At 37.8% G+C, this 22,425-nt stretch overlaps 1 protein-coding gene across 1 annotated transcript in view; it reads left to right on the top strand.

Annotated features, from left to right (window-relative positions):
* SPECC1L (sperm antigen with calponin homology and coiled-coil domains 1 like) overlaps positions 1-22,425 on the top strand; it is a 63,995-nt gene that overhangs the window by 26,626 nt on the left and 14,944 nt on the right. Inside the window, exons 6-13 of the mRNA XM_088532364.1 lie at positions 1,785-1,858; positions 2,375-2,550; positions 3,946-4,109; positions 5,415-5,506; positions 11,456-11,546; positions 13,428-13,511; positions 13,681-13,837; positions 17,069-17,171. Coding sequence (XP_088388490.1) covers positions 1,785-1,858; positions 2,375-2,550; positions 3,946-4,109; positions 5,415-5,506; positions 11,456-11,546; positions 13,428-13,511; positions 13,681-13,837; positions 17,069-17,171 — 941 coding nt within the window. The remainder of the gene's footprint in view (positions 1-1,784; positions 1,859-2,374; positions 2,551-3,945; positions 4,110-5,414; positions 5,507-11,455; positions 11,547-13,427; positions 13,512-13,680; positions 13,838-17,068; positions 17,172-22,425) is intronic.

The raw sequence follows: 22,425 nt of genomic DNA, 5'->3' as shown, positions 1-22,425 counted from the left end.
AGGATGGCTCTGCTTGAGCGTCATGGTAGCGTGCAATCTGAGCAGTCCACAGAGTTAGGCTTATCTTCCAGGCCTAACCATCAGTTGGGTGTGTCTTAAAATGTTCAGTCTTGGAAGAGGGAGATAAAAGTAGACGTGTCTGTCTAGCTGTAGTGTTTCAAGTTTTCCAGGCCTGAAAGGTTATCATGCTTGCAGGCCAACTGAGGTTTGTATCCTTCCTGCAAAGAAACCAGCTGTGGCATTAAAAGTCTTTGTAGCCGGGCTGTTGAGGCAAAGCTTGAAGATCTTCAAATGGAAATACTGCAAGCAATTCCACAGCTGAGGACCAGAAACAGGAAAATACTTAGGAGCATAACGGGAGGCAGAAGAATGTACACATTGGCACATAGCGGTTTAAATCCATTCATCATCCTTGCATCTGACTTAAATGGTCTGAAACACTTTGTGTTTTCCATTTAACCTGCCATAGCCTTGTTTATATCGTGAGGAAAAGCCCTTCGACAAAAGAACAGGAGTATTGAAGTTCTTGGCTTGCTTGCAGAGACCAAGGTTTAAGCAGAAGGAGGACACTGAATGAATCCTGATCTGATGCTTTGCCAGAGACCTGATACCTAAATAAAAACTCAGGAGCATCTTGCCTGTTACAAAATGAGAGCCCTAAAACTTTACTTTGTCAATGTGCTTATGCTAGTGTATGTATGTATTTAATGATATTCAAGCATCTATTATACAATTTCATAAACTTTTGCCAAGGTTTTTTATTTTTAACAGCTTAGATATATCTAAGTAGCTGCAATATTCTTGTAATAAAAGCATTGCTAATATAAACTTTTTTTCCCCACAATTCTTGAAATAATGAACTTGAGCTGAAAAATATAATTAAGCACAATGGGCTATACCAGGAGGAGGTACATAGTTCTTACTGTTTTGACATAGCTACACAATGCTATAGAAATCAAATGTTCCTAAGATCCAAGGATCAGCAAGGTGATACACTAGTTAGAAATTTATTCTCTGTTCTTCATCAGTTGCTCAGTTATGAATGGAGAAATCAATCGTGCTGTCATTGAGTGCCCAGCAAGGTACCAGCTAATAACCAGGCAGCCAGCTGGGCAGACGCTGGGTTAGGGGCTGGGAGGGATCGCGCTGCTTACCCGCTTTGTAGAGCTCCTGACAAATTTAGGGGGCCCTTTCTCTTTCATGGCATCATCTTAGTAACTGCTTGTGCCTTTACGCTAAGCAGAGCATATTTCAGCTTCAAACAGGGGTGTGATGCACAAGAACGGAAGGGTCGTGAGCACGAGTGTAACTTTATCCCTGTTGAAGGCAGAGCTGTGAGTGCTTTTTGTCAGCAGCTTGGTGACAAAGGAACATGAATCAAAAGGTTTAATGTAGCTCCAGCTTATACATAAAGAGGAAAGCCCTCCAAACACCATTTTTTAAGATGTTTCCATGTTACTTGTGTAAACTGTTTTTATGCCTTTTCTTGCTGCTTTGCCAAGTTAAAATTGTGTTTGGATTGAGAAGAGTCTGGGATTTGTGTCAGAACTGAGTTATCCTATGCTGATTTTTCCCTCTCCTCCATATAGAAATATGTATGTATTGACATTCTTGGTTAGGTAACTTTTGACCATATGTTTTTCCTTGGATGGCTTTGGATTGTAAAAATGATGTGTTTTCTGAGTATACATTTTAAAATGCCTACCTGTTCTTTTTGTTTCTGTTTCTTAAGTAAATAGATGTCTGACTTGCAAGAAATTTGAATTTTTTTTTTTTTTTTACAGATACCGTTAAAAAACTTCAGGACCAAAAGCATGATATGGAAAGAGAAATAAAGAATCTTCACAGGAGACTCCGGGTAGGTTAAAACTTGAAAGCCAAAGTATCAATATATGTAGTATGTTGGAATGTCTTAAGACTTTCGTGTGAAATTGTGTAAAGGTAATTTTGAATGTTGATACAACTAATAATTAATTATTCTAAGAGAATGATGACATGTTGGAATATCTTTACAAACTGTAGAGATTAAACAATTTTTGCAAGATTCTCCAAGTCCCAGAAATATGGCACTGAGCTTGGGAGTAATTGCTCTGGTGTCTTCTGATGCATAGCTTCATATATATATTTTTCCTCCACTATAAATATTTTCTGAATTTTTAGAAATGAAGGTTAAGATCTAATTATTTCCAGCAGAGCTTTTTCAATATAACTTATAATTTAGCTTGTGCTTATTGCCAGAGATGAGTGCCTTTATCACCCCCCTAAATTGTTTCCTGTAGCAGTGTAGGAACACTATGAATAATAGGGATAACTATTTTTTTAAGCCTCAAAGTTGCTGCTGCTGCTTTCGATATAAAGTTTTGTTTGCTTGTAGGAGGAGTCAGCAGAATGGCGTCAATTCCAAGCTGATCTACAGACTGCAGTGGTTATAGCAAATGATATAAAATCTGAGGCCCAGGAAGAGATAGGAGACCTAAAGCGTAGATTACATGAAGCTCAGGAGAAAAATGAGAAGCTCACTAAAGAGTTGGAGGAAATAAAATCACGCAAGTATGCAAAAGACAATAGGGATTTAATTGCTGCTCTGGGGGGCGGGTACCATTTTGGAAATTCAGTATTTTACCTATTTTTTTCACCCTGAAAGTACATAAATCTTACTGTGGCGATCCATATTTCAACTAGCTGCTTTATGTAGGCTTTAAGGAGTGAACTGCAAAGAAATAGGTAAACTTGTATTTAAAATAGATACAAAAATACTGTGTATATATTTGTGTGTTTGTTTCTTTGTACTGTCTGCTCTCTCTCTCTCTCTCAAATTATATTGAGTATGGCACTTCTACCAGAGCAGGTTGAAGGGGAGGATTTTTCCCAGATAACAGCTGGACATGCTTTAGTTTGTCTCGGTATGAAAAGCAAGCAGTGTTAGTTTTCCTGTACCATCACAAATATTATTTGCTGCCGGGGCTTTTGCTGTGGCCAAAAATACAGTTGCTTTTCTTTGCATTGGAAGAAAACTCCTCTAATTCTGCATATATCTTGTGCTGTTTTATTTCTACTGATAACTTTTTTCTGAGAATAATTAGAAATGTCTTGTATATAAATTAACTTATTAGCAAACACATTTTAAATTTCAATCTATTGTAAGCAGAGCTCGGTGACTGAGTTATGTACAAACTGAATCTTACATCTTTCAGCAAAATGAAAGTCTTCAATCCATAGATTAAGGACATAATGCCCGTCAGCATTTGAATCATGACTGCTTTGTCTTTAGGGTCTGAGTAGATGTTTAACTTCCAATGATTACAGCAATGATATCACCAGTATATAGCTGCTGTGCTGGACAAAAGTATCCTCTAAAGTCTGAAGTAAAAATAAGGCAACGGTTAATGAGTTTAATGGTCAAAAATAGATTTTTGCCATCATTTCTTGCATTGTGACACTGAGTACAATAATCACCATAAATACTCTGTTCTAAAATCCCTTTTTTGTTTGGAAATTATGACTTAAACTCTGCCTAAAGAGGTATGTCAAAAATACATTCTTCACTCCATGATACTGTTTTCTATTTATGCAAGTGGAGGAGAAAAATATTCTGAGCTGAGTGTTTTCAAATGAAATGGCCACATCCTTTGTCCTCAAATTTTCAGGCAACAGCATACATGCGTATGTTTATATTTGAGGGATGGACAGAAATTAAGCTTTAAATTGAGTATTGATTTGATAGATTTTTCATGGGTGCTTCAAGTCTCTTGCTGATAAATAGTAAGACTTTACAGTTGTAATTTAGGGTAGTAATCTATTGCAAAATTACAGTGGAAGGAAAGCTAAGTTAATATAATGAATTGATTAGACCATAAATTTTGAGGTTGGCTTCAGCTTTGTGTTCAATTTTTAACACTTTCTGTGTCTCATGGATGATTTAAGTGGATTACATATTGATTTCAGGCAAGAAGAAGAACGTGGTCGAGTGTACAATTACATGAATGCTGTGGAAAGAGATTTGGCAGCCCTGAGGCAGGGAATGGGGCTGAGTCGCAGATCATCTACTTCCTCAGAGCCAACTCCTACTGTAAAAACACTCATCAAGTCATTTGACAGTGCCTCCCAAGGTAATTATTCTTATCCTGTGAAGTAGCTGTATGGAGTTAGGGATTAGCATATGATGACATTTATACTCTGCTCGTTTATCTAATTCAAAGGTAAATTGCTTTGTGGTACTTTTTATGATATGAGTGATGGCTGATACAAACTAACCTGAACCGGATTGTGCAACAGGTCTCTGACTATGATTAAGTGCAAACATCTTATTTTGTCTTTTTCCACCTTTCCTGTCACATCGCCAATGACTCATATGCTAGACAGTGATTCAGTGCTCCCTTGTATTAGAAATACATGGAAATCATACACAGTCTTCCTGTTCAGATGCTGAACTTGGTGTGCCAAATTAAGCATTCTAGAAGTCATGCAATAGCTAGAGCCAAGTCCTTTTGATAACTCAAGTACGCTCAAGAATGTGGAGCTAATAAAAATTAAATGAGGTCCAACCTGTGTCGCCTATTAGGAAAAGAAATTATCATAGAGAAATAAGATCTCATGGTTGAGGCGGTGGACTTGAAGCCAATATTTGTGAAAGAGGATGCTGCTGCTAAAGGCTAGCTGGATAAGAAATCTGCGTAGTTACGCTGAAATAGGAAACACTTAGGTTTTGTTTTTGACTTTATGTGATGGATTCTATGAATTATTTAAATTATTTTTATTATTTTTATTATTGAACTATTTCGCTCCCCAAGCCTTTTGACTTTGCAATTTATTTACAGTAATGTCATTGTAAATCTGGGAGATGGGACACAAGGAGGTTTACGGGTATTTCCTTGGCTGCTATCATACGCTTTTTAAAACATGCTATTCTTTAAATCCCCAAATCTTAGGGACTGTCTTAGGCAACAGTAGACCTGTACTGCCTCTATGAAGTAGCAGTAGTCTGGGACTAACTGTGGACTTGGGAAGAGAGGAAGAAAGGGACTGGTCATACAGGATACTCATTTTGTGCACTCAGTAGCCTTTTATTATGTCTTTAACTGGAGATCAGAGAACCAGTAATGACATTATTTACATCTTTTCACATAATCATATCCTGTACCTTAGCCCTGTCTAACCCCAGTAAACTTCAAAATGTTTTTACTGTGGGTGATATGTCTTCTGGACAGAAAATTAATGTAATTAGAGAGGTGGATGTGCAGGCACACTTAGAAATGCCCAGTCTCTGCATTTAGTTACTAATCGAAACTGGGAGTTGTTTTCTAGGAAAACTAGTGATGTAAAATACATGGAGAGGGTTTGTTGTATAGAAGTCTTCCATTTCACTGCAAAACAACGCACTGCTTATGATGGCTTCCTCCTTGTGTTTCTACTAGTTCCAAGTCCTGCTGCTGCCACAATTCCTCGCACTCCTCTGAGTCCAAGCCCCATGAAAACTCCCCCAGCTGCTGCTGTGTCCCCCATGCAGGTAGGTGTTTTTTGCTTGCCCTTAATCCTGATTTTTGGAGAAGAGCTCGTGAAACTGTAGGTGAAACAGTGGCTGGCTTTGTTGGGAGATAATAATAAAATAGTCTTAAGTAAGTAGTTAACTAAAATGTTCGGTCTAACAGAAGTGTGTCTTGCCAATGGCACTTTAAAGAACATGATGTTTGGACCACTTCATTGGAAAAAAGTAAAAACTTTTCTATCCATATTGAGCCTGTGTCTCTTATCCCCGTGTGTCTGCTCCACATAAAGATACCTCCTCAAGCACTAATATTCTTTGGAGGTATTACTGCTATTTAGGTATGCGTTATTGCATGTCCTGTTAATGTAATACCTCTTTTTAGCATTGTAGAGAAGGAAAAGTTACCAAATATTTAATATGAGCTTTCTTAGTCCTTTACAGAGAATCATAAATTGACATAATTTTGTTGATTATTATTTCTATCCTTACTGTTCTTGTGCTTCTGAGAAATATGAGAAAACTTTATCTGCATTCCTTGGTTTTAGAATAGCTGCTTTTCAGTCCTCAGTCCTGAAAAGGCGGTAACACAGTGGGGAGTGGACTAAGATCTGTGCAGAATCTGTGAGCAATCCTCAGTCTAAATGCATCCCAAGTTGCGTGGGCTTTTGGTATCGGACCTGACGAGGGAGAGATGAAATCACCATAAATGGATTAACTTAATGCATTTTGTACTGACTTGAGAGAGCTTTAGCCAGCTGTTGATTGTACTGAGTGTTTTGTCCTGTCTCTTCTGTAGCACTGTCTCATTTGTTCATCTGTTGGAGAAGTCTGGGTACACTAGGGTTACATCATCAGTACAGTCTTGCTCTGTTTTTTAGATTATTGCTGTTTATATCTCACTATCTATGTGAAAGTTGATTTGGGCAAAAGCCAACAAATTTAATGACAAAGTAGATGGGATCAGGTTCTATTTTTTTTGCAAAGAAAAAATAAAATATTGGATATTTTATTCTTTTATAATACTAGTAATTCTCCTATTACCTTCAAGATGTTGCTAATCAGAAGTGTCAAAATTTGATTTTTACCATAAGTCAGTGTAATGTTTCAATAACGAATCCTCTCCATGTGAAGTGAGGAATCTATATCAGTTATTGGGTTTTAGTGCTGTAGGAACAATACCTGAGACTGAGCATTTGGTTGCACTCAGCTAGTATAGATTTATTCACTTGAGAATCAATTTCATGAGGCAAATACATAACTTTAAAGCAACACGGAGGAAATAATTTTTTTTTCTGTGAAAATTTCTACTGTTTTTCTCATGTTCAGTCACTTGTGCCAGCATCTTGCTGCACTAGTTAGGTATGACCACCCTGACACATGTTTTGTTTCCATCAATCTGTCTTTATATGTCTGTTTATTTCAGGAAAAGGTTCACCAAGCACTAATAGATGGATGCTTGTTAGCTGAAAACATTTCCTGAAATACAAGGGGGAGGGCATGTAAATGAATACTATTCTTGTTGTCTTTTTGATGATAGGTTTTCTAGTAATTATCTAGAAAGCAGTTTTGTGACCTCTGTTATATAAATTGCATTTAAAGCACCAAGAGAGCTCAAGAGAAAAGGGGTTCATGTTTGAAAACAATTTTCATCGTCATCTTTTCATTTTCACGCTACTACTTGGATTTCTACTGTGCTGTTCTGCACAGTCTTTATATGTATTTTTTCCTTTTGATTCTGCAATTGAAACACAAGGATTAAAAAGTTGCCATGCGAACTGATCTCCCACGTTATGGATGTCATCCCTGGTCTAAGACTCTTAGGAAAGGTTTGTGTGGCCGTGCTGATTTAACATTAATTTCAGTTACTCTTAATTGTTGTCACAGAGAGGGTGTTTGTTTCAGTGGGCACTTAGTAGGAAAATGGCACAATTTTGGCATTCTGACAAGGTGCATTGGTTGCCAAAGCGATGCTCAAGCACAGAGACTTGCTTCCAAGTGCAGCTGCTTCGGTGGGTGCCCTCTGAGCTCCGCCTGTCGACTTCATGTCCTTGCTGGGCTGTGACATGAATTCCCCTTGCTCTTGTGAGTCTGTGCCTTATTTTTCAAGTAATATATGTATGCACAAGGGGATGTATTTTTTACAGCTGAAAATATGGAACAAAACAGAACATGCTTCTGGCATCAGGTTCAAGGCAGTATTGCAACAGAGCAGTTATTTACCACAGCCTACCAGTATTGCAGAACAGTCTAGGAGAGGCATTATGAAGAGAATAATTTCTAGAAAACCAGCTTGGTCCGCCCAAAAGTGAAGCTGGGCCAGTAAGCTTAGTTCCACTATGAGTGGCTAAAGGCAGATCCTATAGAGCAATGCAAGGACAAGCAACCAGATCTGCTGCTTTTCCCAAGTGCTTTTGGTTTCTGTTTTGTGGTTGGAGAACTTCCTGAGGTAAAAGTGGTTTCACACTCATTGCTCACTCTCCAGCCTCCCTTTGCATGTATAGAAACCTTAGGCTGTAAACAATTTGGTGTCAAAGACTTCCACTTCTTATCTATTTAATGTGTGAAGAACTATGTCTGCTTGTTTTAAAATTGCCATTTATAGTTGTGCTGGTGTAAACATTTTATTGAAGTGCTTGGTGCAGATTCATCTGGAATAGATACCCAGGTGGGAGATGAAGGTTGTGTTTCCTTCCATAACCCAGAACAGGTACCACAAGCATTAACAGTCAGAAACAAAAATATTCAGAGCTTAAAGGATTTTTTCCTTATGCCTCAAATTTGAAGTGTCAGTGTTTCTTTTCCTGTATTTTTTTCACCTACATGCCTGTTCCTCCCCTGCAGCCTAGCAGTACTCCTGTATTCCAGTATTTTTGACATTGAGATGATAATTCATATTACGAAAGAAGCCATTCAGAAAAGAGCAATGGCTTAGCTGGCAGAAACTTTGTCTTCATATTAGGAATGGCTGTGAGAAAGTAACAGATGAGTTTAGCATCCTTATTTTTATCTGTTGCTGTAACTACATTATAAAGAGACTTATATATCCTTCTTCAACTTAGTGAGATTAGTCTCTAGCCAAAGACAAAATTGGTCTGTTCCTCATAACTGAAAATAATGGCTTCTTCTCAGTATTAATATTTTCAGTTTTTAGTTTTGTTTTAAGAAGTTCTAAATCATAACTTCTGCAAGACACCTTGGCTGTAAAATGATATTCTATGATGTCTTTGACATGCGGATAATTTAAGGGATAGAGATAAAATTCAGATTTTTTAAGGTAAAGCGTGCATACTCTCCTGAGGAACAGATCTAAACATACATACCACTCAATTCAAGTCTGAACTATTTTCATTGTAAATAGTATCCAGAAGACTGCCTTAAGGTTTCCAGCACTTTATTTTGGTAGACGTCTGTGTCGACAAGAAGGTGATGAATATAAGAGCCACAACACAGATTACAAGGCATCTATTTGGCCCCATTTGTAGCCTCCATCAAAGGCGTCTGACTCCTAAGAACTCTTGATCCTGTTATATTTAGCACTGAGGGTATGGAGGGCAGGACTGGTATGTAGCAGTTAAACTTGTTTTTGAATGTATTTCTAGTTGGAAGGAAGAAAAAGCTGCTTAAAAAAAAAAAGAATCTCATAGTATGCGTATATACTTGGTTCCACATCACATGTGTCTTGTTTTGTAAGTAACATGAGAAGGGCCAACCTGCAAATTCATCAAAAACTCAAGCAGAAATGTTTCTAATGCTTTTTAAAATGCTTCAGGAAAAATTATTCCTCCAAAGAGACTTGTGCAGTGCTGCTGTATAGATGCTGACATTTGGGGGACTTCAGAAACATATTAGCTTGTTCATTTTCCTCTAATTTTCTGAATATTGATCACTACATTAGTCTTCACAGTTGGAGTAGTAGGATATTTAATAAGAACTACCAACAAAAAAGTTAAGTGCAGTCTAGAGTATCAACATAAGCAAAACCCAGAAGAGCAAACACTGTTTTATAGCAAGGAGGCAAGACTGGCAGCAAGTTATCAGCTGATTAATACCGTCACTTTCTGACAATATCCGTAAAGGATGTTTGTTTTCAAATGATACACGGAAGTTAGGAAAGTGATAAAACTATTTAGTTATCCACACTGTGCCTGCTTTTTATGTACCTTTGTTTCCTGCCTGAAATTTTATCTTTGTAATGACAATCACAAAGCTAGCCAAAATGAAATGTTTTTCTTTCAACCACACTATCTTTCTCTGTTGTGATCCTGTCTCCTTTTTCTTTTTATATGTTTTTTTAAACAAAGACTCACTTTGATATGGTCCCTTATTTAAAAAAAAAAAAAAAAAAAAGTAATAAAAAAGAGGCTTTTTCGTAAGTGGGTGAAATGAACTTTAAAGGTAAGGCAAATCTGACATATCAATTCAAGAAATCATTGCGGGCAGTTTTTGGGTGGCTTATTACAGTGACATTTATCTGCACGTTTAAATAATCTTTGTATTGTCCATGTAGGCTTTTTGATCTAATAAGGGATGAAATATTGCTTTTCTGTTTTTTTTGGAAGCTAGACTCTTAGATGCTGACAGTTGTTTTCTCTAACTGATTTCTAGCACAAAAGCACAATTCTCAGTTGACTCTAAGTTATAAATAAGTAGCCCTGTCATGCTGAGATGCTACAAAGCATGTACTGCAAACTTTTTATCATAGTTTTGGATAAGTCTGTCTTGCCTACGTGATTTGGCTTGAGAAACACGTGACTTTTATTATCTTATGTAGATAAGGCTCATTTAACCTTCTCTTCTAATCTTGGTCCAGACAGAGGGCTGAAAGAGTTCTCAGGATACATATATTACTGGAGGGATTATGTGATTAAATATAGGGTAATAGAAAGGACGGGTAATAAAGAAGGTACGCTTTTTGAAGTGATAATTTTTCTGAAATAAATTTGTTGTCTTCGGTGATTGTGCACAAATTTCATTAGGTGCAAGGGTAATTATTGAAACGTATGGTTCATTAGGGTGCAACTAAAATATGTATTTCAGTATTGCACAGTGACTACTGAATTGTCATGTACCAGACAGAGATATATCTATATCTGTACACATTTCAAGCTACTAGACATGTATTGCTTTAAAAAAAAAAAAGGAAAAAAAATTACATAAAGCTTAAAACTAGTAGGAAGATAATTTATATAGTTGTCCTATCAATAATCTAAGTCAAAGGAGATGTTTGCCATTCAGAAAGGGAGGGAAAGCCTTTATTAAACAGTCTCTAGTCGAACAATATAGTGTAAATTATAAGTGAGTTTCTAGCCATGGTGTGTGCAAATAAAAATTAACAAAGTCTTTTGATATTCTGAATTAAGGACATTTTTGTCAGTAGGATTTTTCTTAGTGATAAGTAGTTGTGCTCCCAACTGCCAATATCCTGTTATCCTATCCAGGAAGAGGCATTAAGTTGTAAAGGCACATGTTAAATGTTGAAAAACAAGCAGTTAAAATTTGGCTATATACAGGGGGTATATAAGGTTAAATAATTGTATAATGTTTAACTAGAACAAGTTTGTACAAACAAATTATGAATCAAGGTGCAAATTAACACAAAAAAGCATCTGGTTTCAATTATAGGCATGTAACTTCACAATGTTAACTTGCAACATGGGTTTGTGGAGCAGGTTTTTAAGAAGAAAAGTTTAAAGAAGTAAAGATTACATCAATTTATGGACAAGTATGTCTATATCTGCATAATGTAGATATGTATGTGTGTAGATATACATTCATCTTCTAAGAAGCAACATATAAGCAGGACATATTTCACTGACTATATTCACTGTGTATTTTTAAAGTTCCTTTATTTTTAGTTCTTTTAGGTTAATAATGATGTCTTTTATCAAAATGTTTAAAATTTATTCTGTAATTCATTGTTTTGCTGGTTTTACCTCCAAATTAAGTGGCACAAGTGCTTTTCTGTTTCAGAGGCATTCTATAAGTGGACCAATCTCAGCTTCAAAACCCCTTGCTACTTTGACGGACAAAAGACCAAGTTATGCTGAAATCCCTGTTCAAGGTATTCATTCCAATTTATTTAGACTTTCCTAGTAAAAATAAATACATTTTTGTATTTGATATCATTTAGTATCCAAAACATCACCATGTAATAGATTTTTTTAAGCAGAATATTTTAACTTTAACATAGTTTAATTGCAAAATGAGAAAGATAAATTTTGATTTGCGTTTCATCACATATGGTGGCTCATCAGAAAGATGCTTTTTGGATTTTCAATGAAGCCATGAGAGCATCCTGATGACTGTGCTTTTTGGTAGTTTTTAATGTTTGCATAACCTGAGATCATTCACAAAATCAGTGCAAGATGATGTTTGGGGCATGTCTTGCTACTGTTTTCCACAGCCTAAAGATGCAAACCTCTGAGTTATGTTACGTATTTTGTGATGGGATTTTTGTTTGTGCTTTTCCCCCTTCCCCCCCTGCCCCCCAAACTGTTTCCCCACTGAAACAAAGATGATGATAACATCATACTGCATCTCAAAAAGAAAATATAAACTTATTAAATGTAAAATCTTCAGGAAATGCATCCAAAATTTCATGGAATTTAAATTACAGTTGATTTATCTGTTTCCTGATATTTCCATGTTCTGTGAACCTTGTTTTGTGTCTCAAAACACTGTTCACAATATGTTCTTCCTGTAAGAGTGAATAGCTATCAGGTGTTGGGTGTAGCTCTCTGATTTATGCCTGTTTTAGGGGTTTTTTTGTAGATGTTTCTCAAGATAATCCCCATATGACTCCAGTCTCTTTATTTCCTCTGTTTGGTATTCCTGAAGTCTGATGATTTCTGAAGTTTTTTTGTAGCACTTCATAATAGTCTGTATGTGCCAGATTTCCTTCTTGCTTTTGTTGAATGCATATTGAAGTTATTTGTTCAATGCAGCTGGAGTTTTAATTTTAGAATACTTCGATATTTTTAGGAATATTGAAATGCCTTTCCAAGAAGATAGTTTAGGATTCTTTAATTGTTGCAGAGTCTGTGGGTTGACACAAGCTTTAAACATACAAAAAAGTGGTATGCTTTATATAGATTTTGTTTTCATTATAGTCAGTTAATGCAAGAGCAGGACTGACTTATGACATAAAGGATGCCAGACAGAAATCCTGTTTACAACTGTACACATTTTAAATGTAACTTTGTAGCAGCGTGTGTTTCCTATCTGTTATGTTCTAATTAATTGGATCTCAAGATTTTTTAAAAAAACTCATTGTTCATTTTTCATATTTTTGGATTCAGGTTACTGTCCTCCAAGCAATGTAGTATTTAAACCTTTTGTATACATTCTAAGTGCTTTATTTGAAGGAATATTTATTTTAAAGGGTGACTTTTTTCCACCAAAAAAAACTAATTTTGATATAATGTTACAGCAAATGGAGTTTCGTTGTAGTTGGGTTTTAGGCATTTGGCAGGAGTCAGCAGAGCTGATCGTTCTCTACAGTATGTGAAAACACCCTTTTTCTCTTGATTCATGGGTAAGATTAAAAAAAAGACACAAACACCCAAGGGATGAAGTAATCTGCTTTTCCAGTCAACAGACACATGCAGTATTTTTGGCAGTATACTAAATGGGAATCCTTCCGAAGCCTTTTGGTTTAACAATTTTTAACAGGCCAGAGAGAGTGGAATAGTAAGAGATGCTTCAAGGGAAGATGGATTGAGAAGGTCATGATGTTTTCATAGTGAGCTCTGTTGGTAGTGGCAAATTTTAGGCCCTCTCTTTCATGCAGATAAAAACAGCTGTCAGTAAAACAGATACACATTCAGTAGCTGGTAGATAATATTCATGACTTGGACACGAACCTCTTAAAAATTTTAAAACTTAAATTTTAGATTTAAATCTGTTAGTGATGTTTTGCTTCCTTTCATTTTCCTTTGTCCAGAACACTTGTTGAGAACATCATCTACCAGCAGGCCAGCATCGCTGCCAAGAGTACCTGCCATGGAAAGTGCCAAGTCTATTTCGGGTAATGTCACATTATCTAGCCTTCTGCTGAAAGTAGAGGCTCTTTCATTTCACTGTTGTACATACAGATCTTTCTTTTTCAAGTGAGATTTTTTTTTTGTCTTCAAACCATCAGCTCTTGTCCTGAACTTTGAGTATTTTGAATGTCTTATTTCTTTTTTTCCACTTAGTTTCTCGAAGAAGTAGTGAAGAAATCAAGCGGGATATCAGTGCACCTGATGGAGCATCTCCAGCCTCTCTCATGACCATGGGTACCACCTCACCACAGCTCTCGCTGTCGTCATCTCCTACAGCATCAGTCACCCCTACCACCAGAAGTCGAATAAGGTAACCTCTTTTCGCACTACTTTAAAGTGTACTTCCTAGCTATCTACCTGCATGTATTTAAAAGCTTGCAGATTTTACTGCCCTCCACACAATAACGTTCTTTAGTCTTTTAAGAGCTCTGGAAAGTGTTTTCTGCAGCTTGGTATGTATTTTATAAATTAGACAGAAGGCTTTTTAGAATTTATTAGGTCAATACCAAAACCTTATGCTTCACTGGAAAATCAAGCCATGTCACTAAATAATAGTATCACATCAGCTTAAAGTACCATAAAGCCAAATCCAAGAAATAAGCTACAGCCTGTTGAACACATCTTTGTTTCAGAGTGACTTGGCCCCGTGGAGAACACGTGATAAACTTCAGTGTTCACAGCTGGAGACAAAAAGCAGCCATGGCCTAGGCTTAATTCCAGACATTGCCAAGTCTCCTAAATATCCATGAGTGAAAGGGCCTGGGTGTCCCTCAGGTGAAACCACAATGGCCTGACACTCCCGTCTCATTAGTAATGTAGTAAGATAAGTCTGTGATAAATTTTAAACTTTTCCCATCTGCAGCAGTTTAAGCCAAAGGATTTTGAAGTAGTTGAGTCTTGTGTTATGCTAGTGAGATATGCAGGTGACCTTTACTTCGTAAGACTGGCAAACTGGTAGACAGTAGTGAAATTATTTTCTCAAGATCATTTAACATTGAACTGCTTGACAGACCTTTTTTACACCAAAAATGTTAAGATCTAATATACTGAGACCTTGCATTTTGAAATTGAAATTCGGATGCTATTGAAAACTCTGTTCTCCCTGAAATCCGAGGCATACCTGGCTGCTGCTCTCCTTTCACTGTGCAGAAATTTAATTGAGCGTGGATCTGCAGATCCTTTATAAGCAGCGGTGAATATTGTATATATCAGCACACAAAAACAAAAGCTGTGATTAGTGTAAGAGTTGCAATTATGGTATCATAACTGTGCTGCTAGGGCATTGACTGAAATCCTGTAGGAAGAAAAATTGTTGCTAAGTCAGCAGAAGAATCTGCAGCAGTGTTGCAAGGTGAGAAATGGTTTCTTTGGAATTGTCCTCACAATGTCACTGCTGGACAGTTTGTGTGAATGGCTTTCTGTCTTCCTACCTTCTTCTGAAAGTTGTAATATGAACAGTTTTTGCAGAAATTGACTAAAACAAGTACTTGCAGTTTGCCCTGTTCTAGCTGAAACTTTGGCTCTTGGATTCGAAATGCAATCGGCCTAATATACTCACTATTAACATTTATGCAAGTCAAGCCATTCCTCAGTGCCTCCATACAACTTTGTTTCCTTCAGCAGTGTTTTAATAACTGAGAGAGCTGGATATAAACCATGTGCTTCTACTGCACTTTGAGAACAGGCTGTACAGCGCTCTCATGGCCTTGCTTTGTGCATAGCATGAAGGGGGAGACTTTAATTTAGGTTTAGATATGTTGTCACAAATCTTGGCAAGTTATCTAAATTTTCATAGCACTGCTTAATCTCTATTGTAGAACAAATATATAATTCCATCATCAGAACTACTAGGTCCCCTTTCGTTTAGTAGTTTGATTTGTTGAAATCTTCACAGATTTGAGAACCTAAGTACGTAATTTCTGCAAGGGCAATTCTGGATGCGTGGTACCTGTAAAGTTTAGATACAATGACCTATTTTGTTCACTTCTTTCATACCTAGAATATCCAATCAGCAGCTTCCTTGTAGTGGTGAAGTTCTCTGAAATTACTTAAGTTTGAAGATTCATATTGCCATCTTTCAGTATGAAAGACACTTATGTTTCCTGCTTCCTGTCCTGCTGTGCATGCATGTTTTCATGGGTGGTTCAAATGCCACCTATTGGCATTTATCAAATACTGCCACGTATTTCTTCCTAGGAGCGTTGAGATGTAAGGAGTTCTTGATCTGTAGTACAGTGAAGACTGGCAGAGCAAATTGCAATATATGTTCTAGGACACTAGTCTTGAGGCTATTTCACTGCATGTTGGTGTGTGATTGCTTTTATTTGAGATTTGGATGCTGTTATCCAGAACAGTTGCTTGTGGTGCGTTGATAGGACACATGCACAAAGAAATTCACTTTGCTTGGATGTGCTCTCCTCACCCACAAAACCTATAGAACTGAGTTAAAGATTTAAGAATGACTGCATACAAACTATATTTCAGATTAGAAATATCCAAAAGTTTTAACTTATGATAATATTTGTGGATATCGTGAGAATCTGCATAGAACCACTTAAACAGCAGATGAGGAAATCTTTTTATTACAGAATCATTAATAGCTATCTTTATTTTTTTTTCAAATGAAAACCAATAAAAAAACTGAGAAACAAGTGTTGTCATACTTTATATCTGTTAACTAAGCTCCTTGAAGATATGATGCCTAGGCATCTTTGAGAAACTGTTGTCTAGAAATATGCACTAACTTGTATAACAAGGCCACTAAAATTGTAACTTCTCTAATTAGCATAGTGGTTTCTTTTTTAATTTAAATGTTAGTTTCTGCAGCGTGGCACTTCCTTCTTTGTTTTATTTTCTTGAGCAATAAAAATTTTTGGCGGGGGTGATTGACATAAATGGACAGGGTTTCTTGTATTCTTTTTCTTATCTGTAAATACATAAAAATGACTAAAGTAGTTTGACAGTGAATGAAATTACTTTCGGGAGGAATTGAACATTCTTGTTGCAAAGAAAGACTCACAGTATTTACTCTGGTAGTAAATTAAATAGTTTTCTGTCTCCTTTTGGAAACTCCACATCTCAGACAAATGTTCTGTAGCAAGTGCATGCTGCTAATATTCCAACTTGTTGTTTCAAGGTGACACTTGGAATCAGCCATGAGATGCGGAAGAGATACCATCAGTTTATTCTTTTTCTAAATACAAAATAAAGTCACTTGAGTCAGCTTTATGGTTCAAGTTGCAACTCACCATTTTCTGAGATGAATTTTCTGAACTCCTGGAAAAAATGTCATTGGGATTGAAAGACCTTGAAAGAACATTTAATTTGAAGGGAGAGAAAAGATGATTTGCCAGTGATAGCAATTCTCCAAAATAATTTAAATCATTTAAATTTCTTCGGGTATTTTAATGTATTTTCATTTTTCAGTAAGTAGTACTACTGCTTATTTCTTTTAGACAGTATATTTTTAACCTCTTGCAACCGTATTTCTCATGCAAAATTATTTTATAAGCTACAAATTACTTTTCTCCCTCCTTTCTAGGGAAGAAAGGAAAGATCCCTTGTCTGCCCTAGCAAGAGAATATGGAGGATCCAAGAGAAATGCCTTACTGAAGTGGTGCCAGAAAAAAACAGAAGGCTATCAGGTAATTGGAGAGCCATTTAACGTAACATACTTGTAGCTGCAGCGCAGGAGACTCTGCCAATGGCAAAAAGCAGGTAGCTCCACACTTCACTGCATAGATTGCAATGGAACTGGTATGTACTGTACTCGCTTCTTGGAACATATGCTACGAGTCCTAACCTAACATTCATTGCTCCTTAGTCACTTTACATGTTGTTAATGTCTTTTTTTTTTTTTTTTTTTTTTTCTCCTCCTTCTTAAGGGGCCAGCTGACCTGCCATTGAGGCACTTTAAAATGGTAGTTTTAGAGATGGAAACTGTAATGTGAAATTAGCAATGTGAAGTTTTACATTTCAAATGCAGTTGTAACCCTTCTTGGATGTAAAAGAGAGCTTTTCGTAGCTGCCTAGACCAGTTTTATTTGGATCTTTCAGTGTGATCCCATTTAGTCTCTGTTTGGGGACAGTGCTTTGCACAGGTTGTACTGTCTTGCATTTTGTGCTTGGCTCTCTAAGGCAGGTTCATATTTTTTTCATTTAGTCCAAATGTTATCAAAAGGTGAAAGAACTAACAAGTTAACTACCCAGAGTTCTCCTGATTACATTATTATTTTCAAAAGAATAGTGGCTTCAGCAAACTAAACCAGGATGTCTGACCATGATGTATTTGTTTGGTTAGCTTGTATTGAAAATATTTGGAATTCCCAACACAGTTCTTAGTTTAAGAACTTTACTCTTTCCATGACTTGAGACTCACAATGTAGGAGGAAGTTAAGAGCAGCATAACAGGATGATCACCCATCTATAGGAAAAGCAGCAGCTTTTCTGTACAATGGACAGGCTTGTGGTATAAGCCCTCCCCCCTCTTCCTGTGGCACGTCTAGTACTAAATTGTGCTATTTCTGAGAAGAAGTTTCTTTGTGGAAAGAGCCTTTCTCCTTCCCCACCTTTTAAAAAAGGCAGGATGTTATATTTCTTCATAAGTCCTCTCAATCTGAGTGCAAAAATATTTTCCTCGTTATCTTGAAACGAAAGATGAACTTGACAGCTTCCTTTGCTGGTTAGGAAAAATAATAGAAGATATTTTCTCTATCTGTAGAGAAGACCAAGTTAGCTCTAGAACCACTGCACTGCATTCCTGCCTTTTGAAAGAGAAGGCTAATAGTAGGAAGGTATAAGAAGTTGGATTTTTATTTACTTATTTTTGCTTGAGTTATCCTAATTTTTAATTTCTCCATATAGATTTTTTTTAATATCGCCTAGAATTTAGTTCTGGTTGAAGACCATATTAGACATGTTCTAATGCTATAGATATAGTTAGCAGTATGTTCATTATGAATAATGTTTATGCAACTTTTGCGGATCTCAACACCACTATCAAAACTATGTGGAGTCAAAGCAAACATCACAGTAATGAACTCTCCCTTCCTCTTTTGAATCCTACTTCAAGAACTGGAGCTCTCCCTACTTTTCTCTTCCCCAAATATTGCCTTTTCTTATCTCCAGGTCCTCCTAGTATTCTTATATTCCTCCACAATTTCCCTTTATCCCCATCATCTCCCATCATGATAACTTCTGCTTTTTTCCTCTATTACTGTTGCCTTTTGGCTTCCATTGGCCAGAGCTTTTCAGAGCTATCTACAGCATCATTGACCAGAGCCATCTTCTACCTCTGAGCTGTACATAAAATATTTGTTTTTAAAAGTCCAGCTGTTGGTATAGAATGGATAGAACCATGAACACTGACTGAAAGCTCTACTTCTAATATAAAACCATGCTTGCTCTTAGAATTATTTTAGCTCTCCCTCTTTTTGTTTTTTTGCATGCAAAATAGTTCTGGTTTATGTATTTATTAAGTGTAGCCAGATGCAAATATCAATTAAAAGTTTGGTTTTAAGTGTCCAGAATTATAGGTGAGCTGCCAGTGGCTTAAATTGTTAAAAACAAAACATAGTGGCGTTGGCTCACCATTAATAATGTACATTAGGATATTATTGAAGACTATTCTAGCACTGGAGAAGGGTGGTTTGCAGAGCTAACAAGCACGTTCTCTATTGACTTTTGACTAGATTCTATAGTCTAGGCTTGTTTTCTGTGTTAACATAAAGCTAGTAAGTATAGTTCTATCCAGGACTGAACAGATCTCTTAAGATTTGAAAAAGCACGGTAGCACTCAAGTGTTTTTAAAGCATTTAGATAAATTAGGAACAAATCCACACTAATTTTTGTATGAACAGGTACAAAATATCTTAAATTTGGTAAAATGCCCACTTTGCTCAGGATCTGACAATGATTCAGAGCTCAGGGCCAAGTGGTGCATTTTCCAAAAAGAAAAGAATCCTCCTGGCTCCTCTAAAATATGTGCAGTGTCATAAAACTGTCATGAATTCCAGATATCTTCAAAGCATAAAGCAATCCCATACAGCTGTTGCAAAGCATTTACCCTAGCTGGAACACAACTACTTTCATTTTGATTAGACAACTAATAAAAGTCCAAAAAAGGATATGAGCATGCATGTTTCATGTTAACCAACAAACAGGATACACATATCCTTTACCCATTCTTATCTACAGCAATATTTCAATTTATTTTTCCATTGTTTGCCAGTGTTCTGAGATAGTTTGCTTCCAGAATTTTAACACACACACACACAGAGAAAAGTCACAAGACAGCTGCAAGGATAGTGTTGCCTGACATTGGCAATCGACTCCGTCCGCCGAGGCGGCCAGGCACGTCTCACCCGTGCCTGGGCCAGAGAGCACAGACACCAATATGAGGATGCTGCAAATGGCGTTTAATATACGCAGGTTGGACCTTATAAAGGTAGCAAAGGCGGAAGCATGCCTATGTAGCCAATAAGCGTTGCTCTTTACCTAATATGGCATATGCCTTAGTTCCCTATTCTTCCCGTACATCGCGAGATCTTCCGAGCGCCGTACCCTACATCTCCCCCCCCCCAAGTTAATCTAAATATCCTAAATATCACTACTTTGAACAAGCTGCTAATAGCGTACATTGTGACTGCCTTGTTTCTGTGAGCGTCGTAGCTGATGCAATACATAGTGGATTATACATGACAAAATAGGCATGCTGCAAAAGACACCAATCAAAACCATAATGATAATCAACCCAAGCTTCCACAATCAATTCAATTGAGCCAGGATAGTAATCATGTCCAGATACTGTTGCCTATGTTCTCAAGCCATCTCCAGTTTCCTGGGTTACGTCTTATCATCTGTAGCAGATCTGATCCTACGTTTTGAATGTCCTCCGACCTCTTGTCGATCTTCTCGTAGTCTTTTGTGGTCAGGCAACAAAATTTTGGTTTTTGAATGTTCTGGACCGGCCTCCTCCCACCTGGAGAATCTTGAAGATTACGTTGATGGCCTCGTGATGTGCTTTGAGTATCTGGTTGACATCCCTAAAACCTGCCGCTATCTGTTGAGACAACGTGTTTACTGCTTTATTCGTCCGCAACAAGTGACAGGTCGAGCTTTGAATTTTGTATAGCCCTGTTGATCCTAAAATCGGGCCGAGGCAAGTAATATTAGCATTCACCAGGACGAGGAATGGTGCCTCGCTCATATTACCCGGTAAAAAGACACCAGGTGACATGGGGGCAAAAAATTTTACAAGGGTTGGGGGTATTTTGTCTGGTGGTAGGTATGCAGCAGCCAGCAAGCATAGCGCGCTAGAGCAGGAAACGTTTCAGGTGGGGAGAATTATAGTACCGTTCGTCCATCTTGTACCTGAGTGTCTAACAAGTCTTCGGGTATAATCCACTCCCTGTTTCCTTCATCATCCCCGCAGCTAAATCTTCCCACACCTCTGCCTATATTTATTGTATTATAACTTGCATAGGTGGCAGAGGGGTCTGATGTAATCTTTCTCTCCCATTTCTGAGCCTTCTGAGTCACTATCTCTAGGTACCCTGTGAAATTCACATGATGGGAGCGGTATGTCACATTAACATATGACCCATATGGTGACCATGATTCCCCATACACTGTCCCACTAGGCAGTATTGTGAGATTTGCTGCTCTTCGTGCCATTAATTTGCATAAAGCGTTATCTGTTAGCGAAGCCGCAAAACTTACAAAAGCAAAGCATGTTAGTGGATTGTGTGGAAGGAGCGTTTGTAGAAGAATTGTTTGAAAGCAGGAACTGAGAGGAAAACTAGGGCCTCACATAGCTCTGGCATTACAGAGGCCTGCTTGGGGTGCTACACAGTTGCCACTTCTAGGATGGTTGGTATGCACGGACTCTGCTCCTCCACGGTTCCCTGGGCAACACAATCTGCCCTCCTCGCAGCTGCGAAAGGGAGTAACGGAGGATGGAGCGGGGTGAAAGCTCCGCGGCCAAACTCTGTTGCACTCCCTGTGCTGGGCTGCTGATAAGCTGCACAGTGGCTGTCTAATGAGAGATATACGATAACAAGTCCGGTGCTGTGCCAGCAAAAGTGGCAAATGATGAACTTTGCTTGAACTTTGCTCATTATAATGTGAAAACCGTACCTCCATCTCAGAAGTTACCCGCCTCCGAGGTACGACCACCCCTCACTGAGCATGCGCTTTAGATTTTCGGTTGACTGTACCTTTAAATGAAAGCGAGAAACTTTGCCACCAATCAACAACAAGGTTAAGTATGACTTTAGTCACTCAAGCTCCACCTGAATGTAAAGAAAGTATAAAAGGTGAACTAAGGATGAAAAGTCTGGAGGGAAGAATTCATCGTAACTCCTGGGTCAGTCGAGAGGCTGAGCCCCCTTCCCTCCCCCTGTGCCGGGACGCTGCCCGAGGAGACTCGAGACTGGACGTCTTCTCCCATTTTCTGGGGTGAGTGATGATTGCACATTTGTACATCAGAGCTAGCTAAAAACCCCATGCTCTAGTAGAGAATTTCCTTTACTAACATCGAAACCTGCTTTGTAAATGCTGCACTTGAATAAATCACACTGTTTGTGAACTCGACTATTTGTTTGCGGGGGGGCAATCGGACCTACAGTTGTCAGACTGTTCGTGAATCCGATACCTTTTTTGATACCTCCTTCCCCCCCCCCCACCACCATTACCACTACGGCTTTCAAACTGCAACATTTTCAACACAGGTTGAGATCAGGACTTTCCCCTTTTTCCACCCCGGTGGGGAGGCGATAATGGGATGCGCCTCTCGCCCTCGCCCATTGTCGGGCCTAGGATTCTGTGTTTCCTGGTCGACTCCATACAACCTGTATCAGCAGGATAATGCAAAGAGAGCCTTTCCTCGTCTTGCCATGT

This window comes from Tinamus guttatus, unplaced genomic scaffold (genome assembly GCF_059628265.1).
Source record: "Tinamus guttatus ecotype Peru unplaced genomic scaffold, ASM5962826v1 Tinamus_guttatus_pri_ptg000459l, whole genome shotgun sequence".
NCBI classification, from domain to species: domain Eukaryota; kingdom Metazoa; phylum Chordata; class Aves; order Tinamiformes; family Tinamidae; genus Tinamus; species Tinamus guttatus.
The sequence above is the reverse complement of the archived record's forward strand: the minus strand, read 5'-3'. Positions and strand labels throughout refer to the sequence as shown.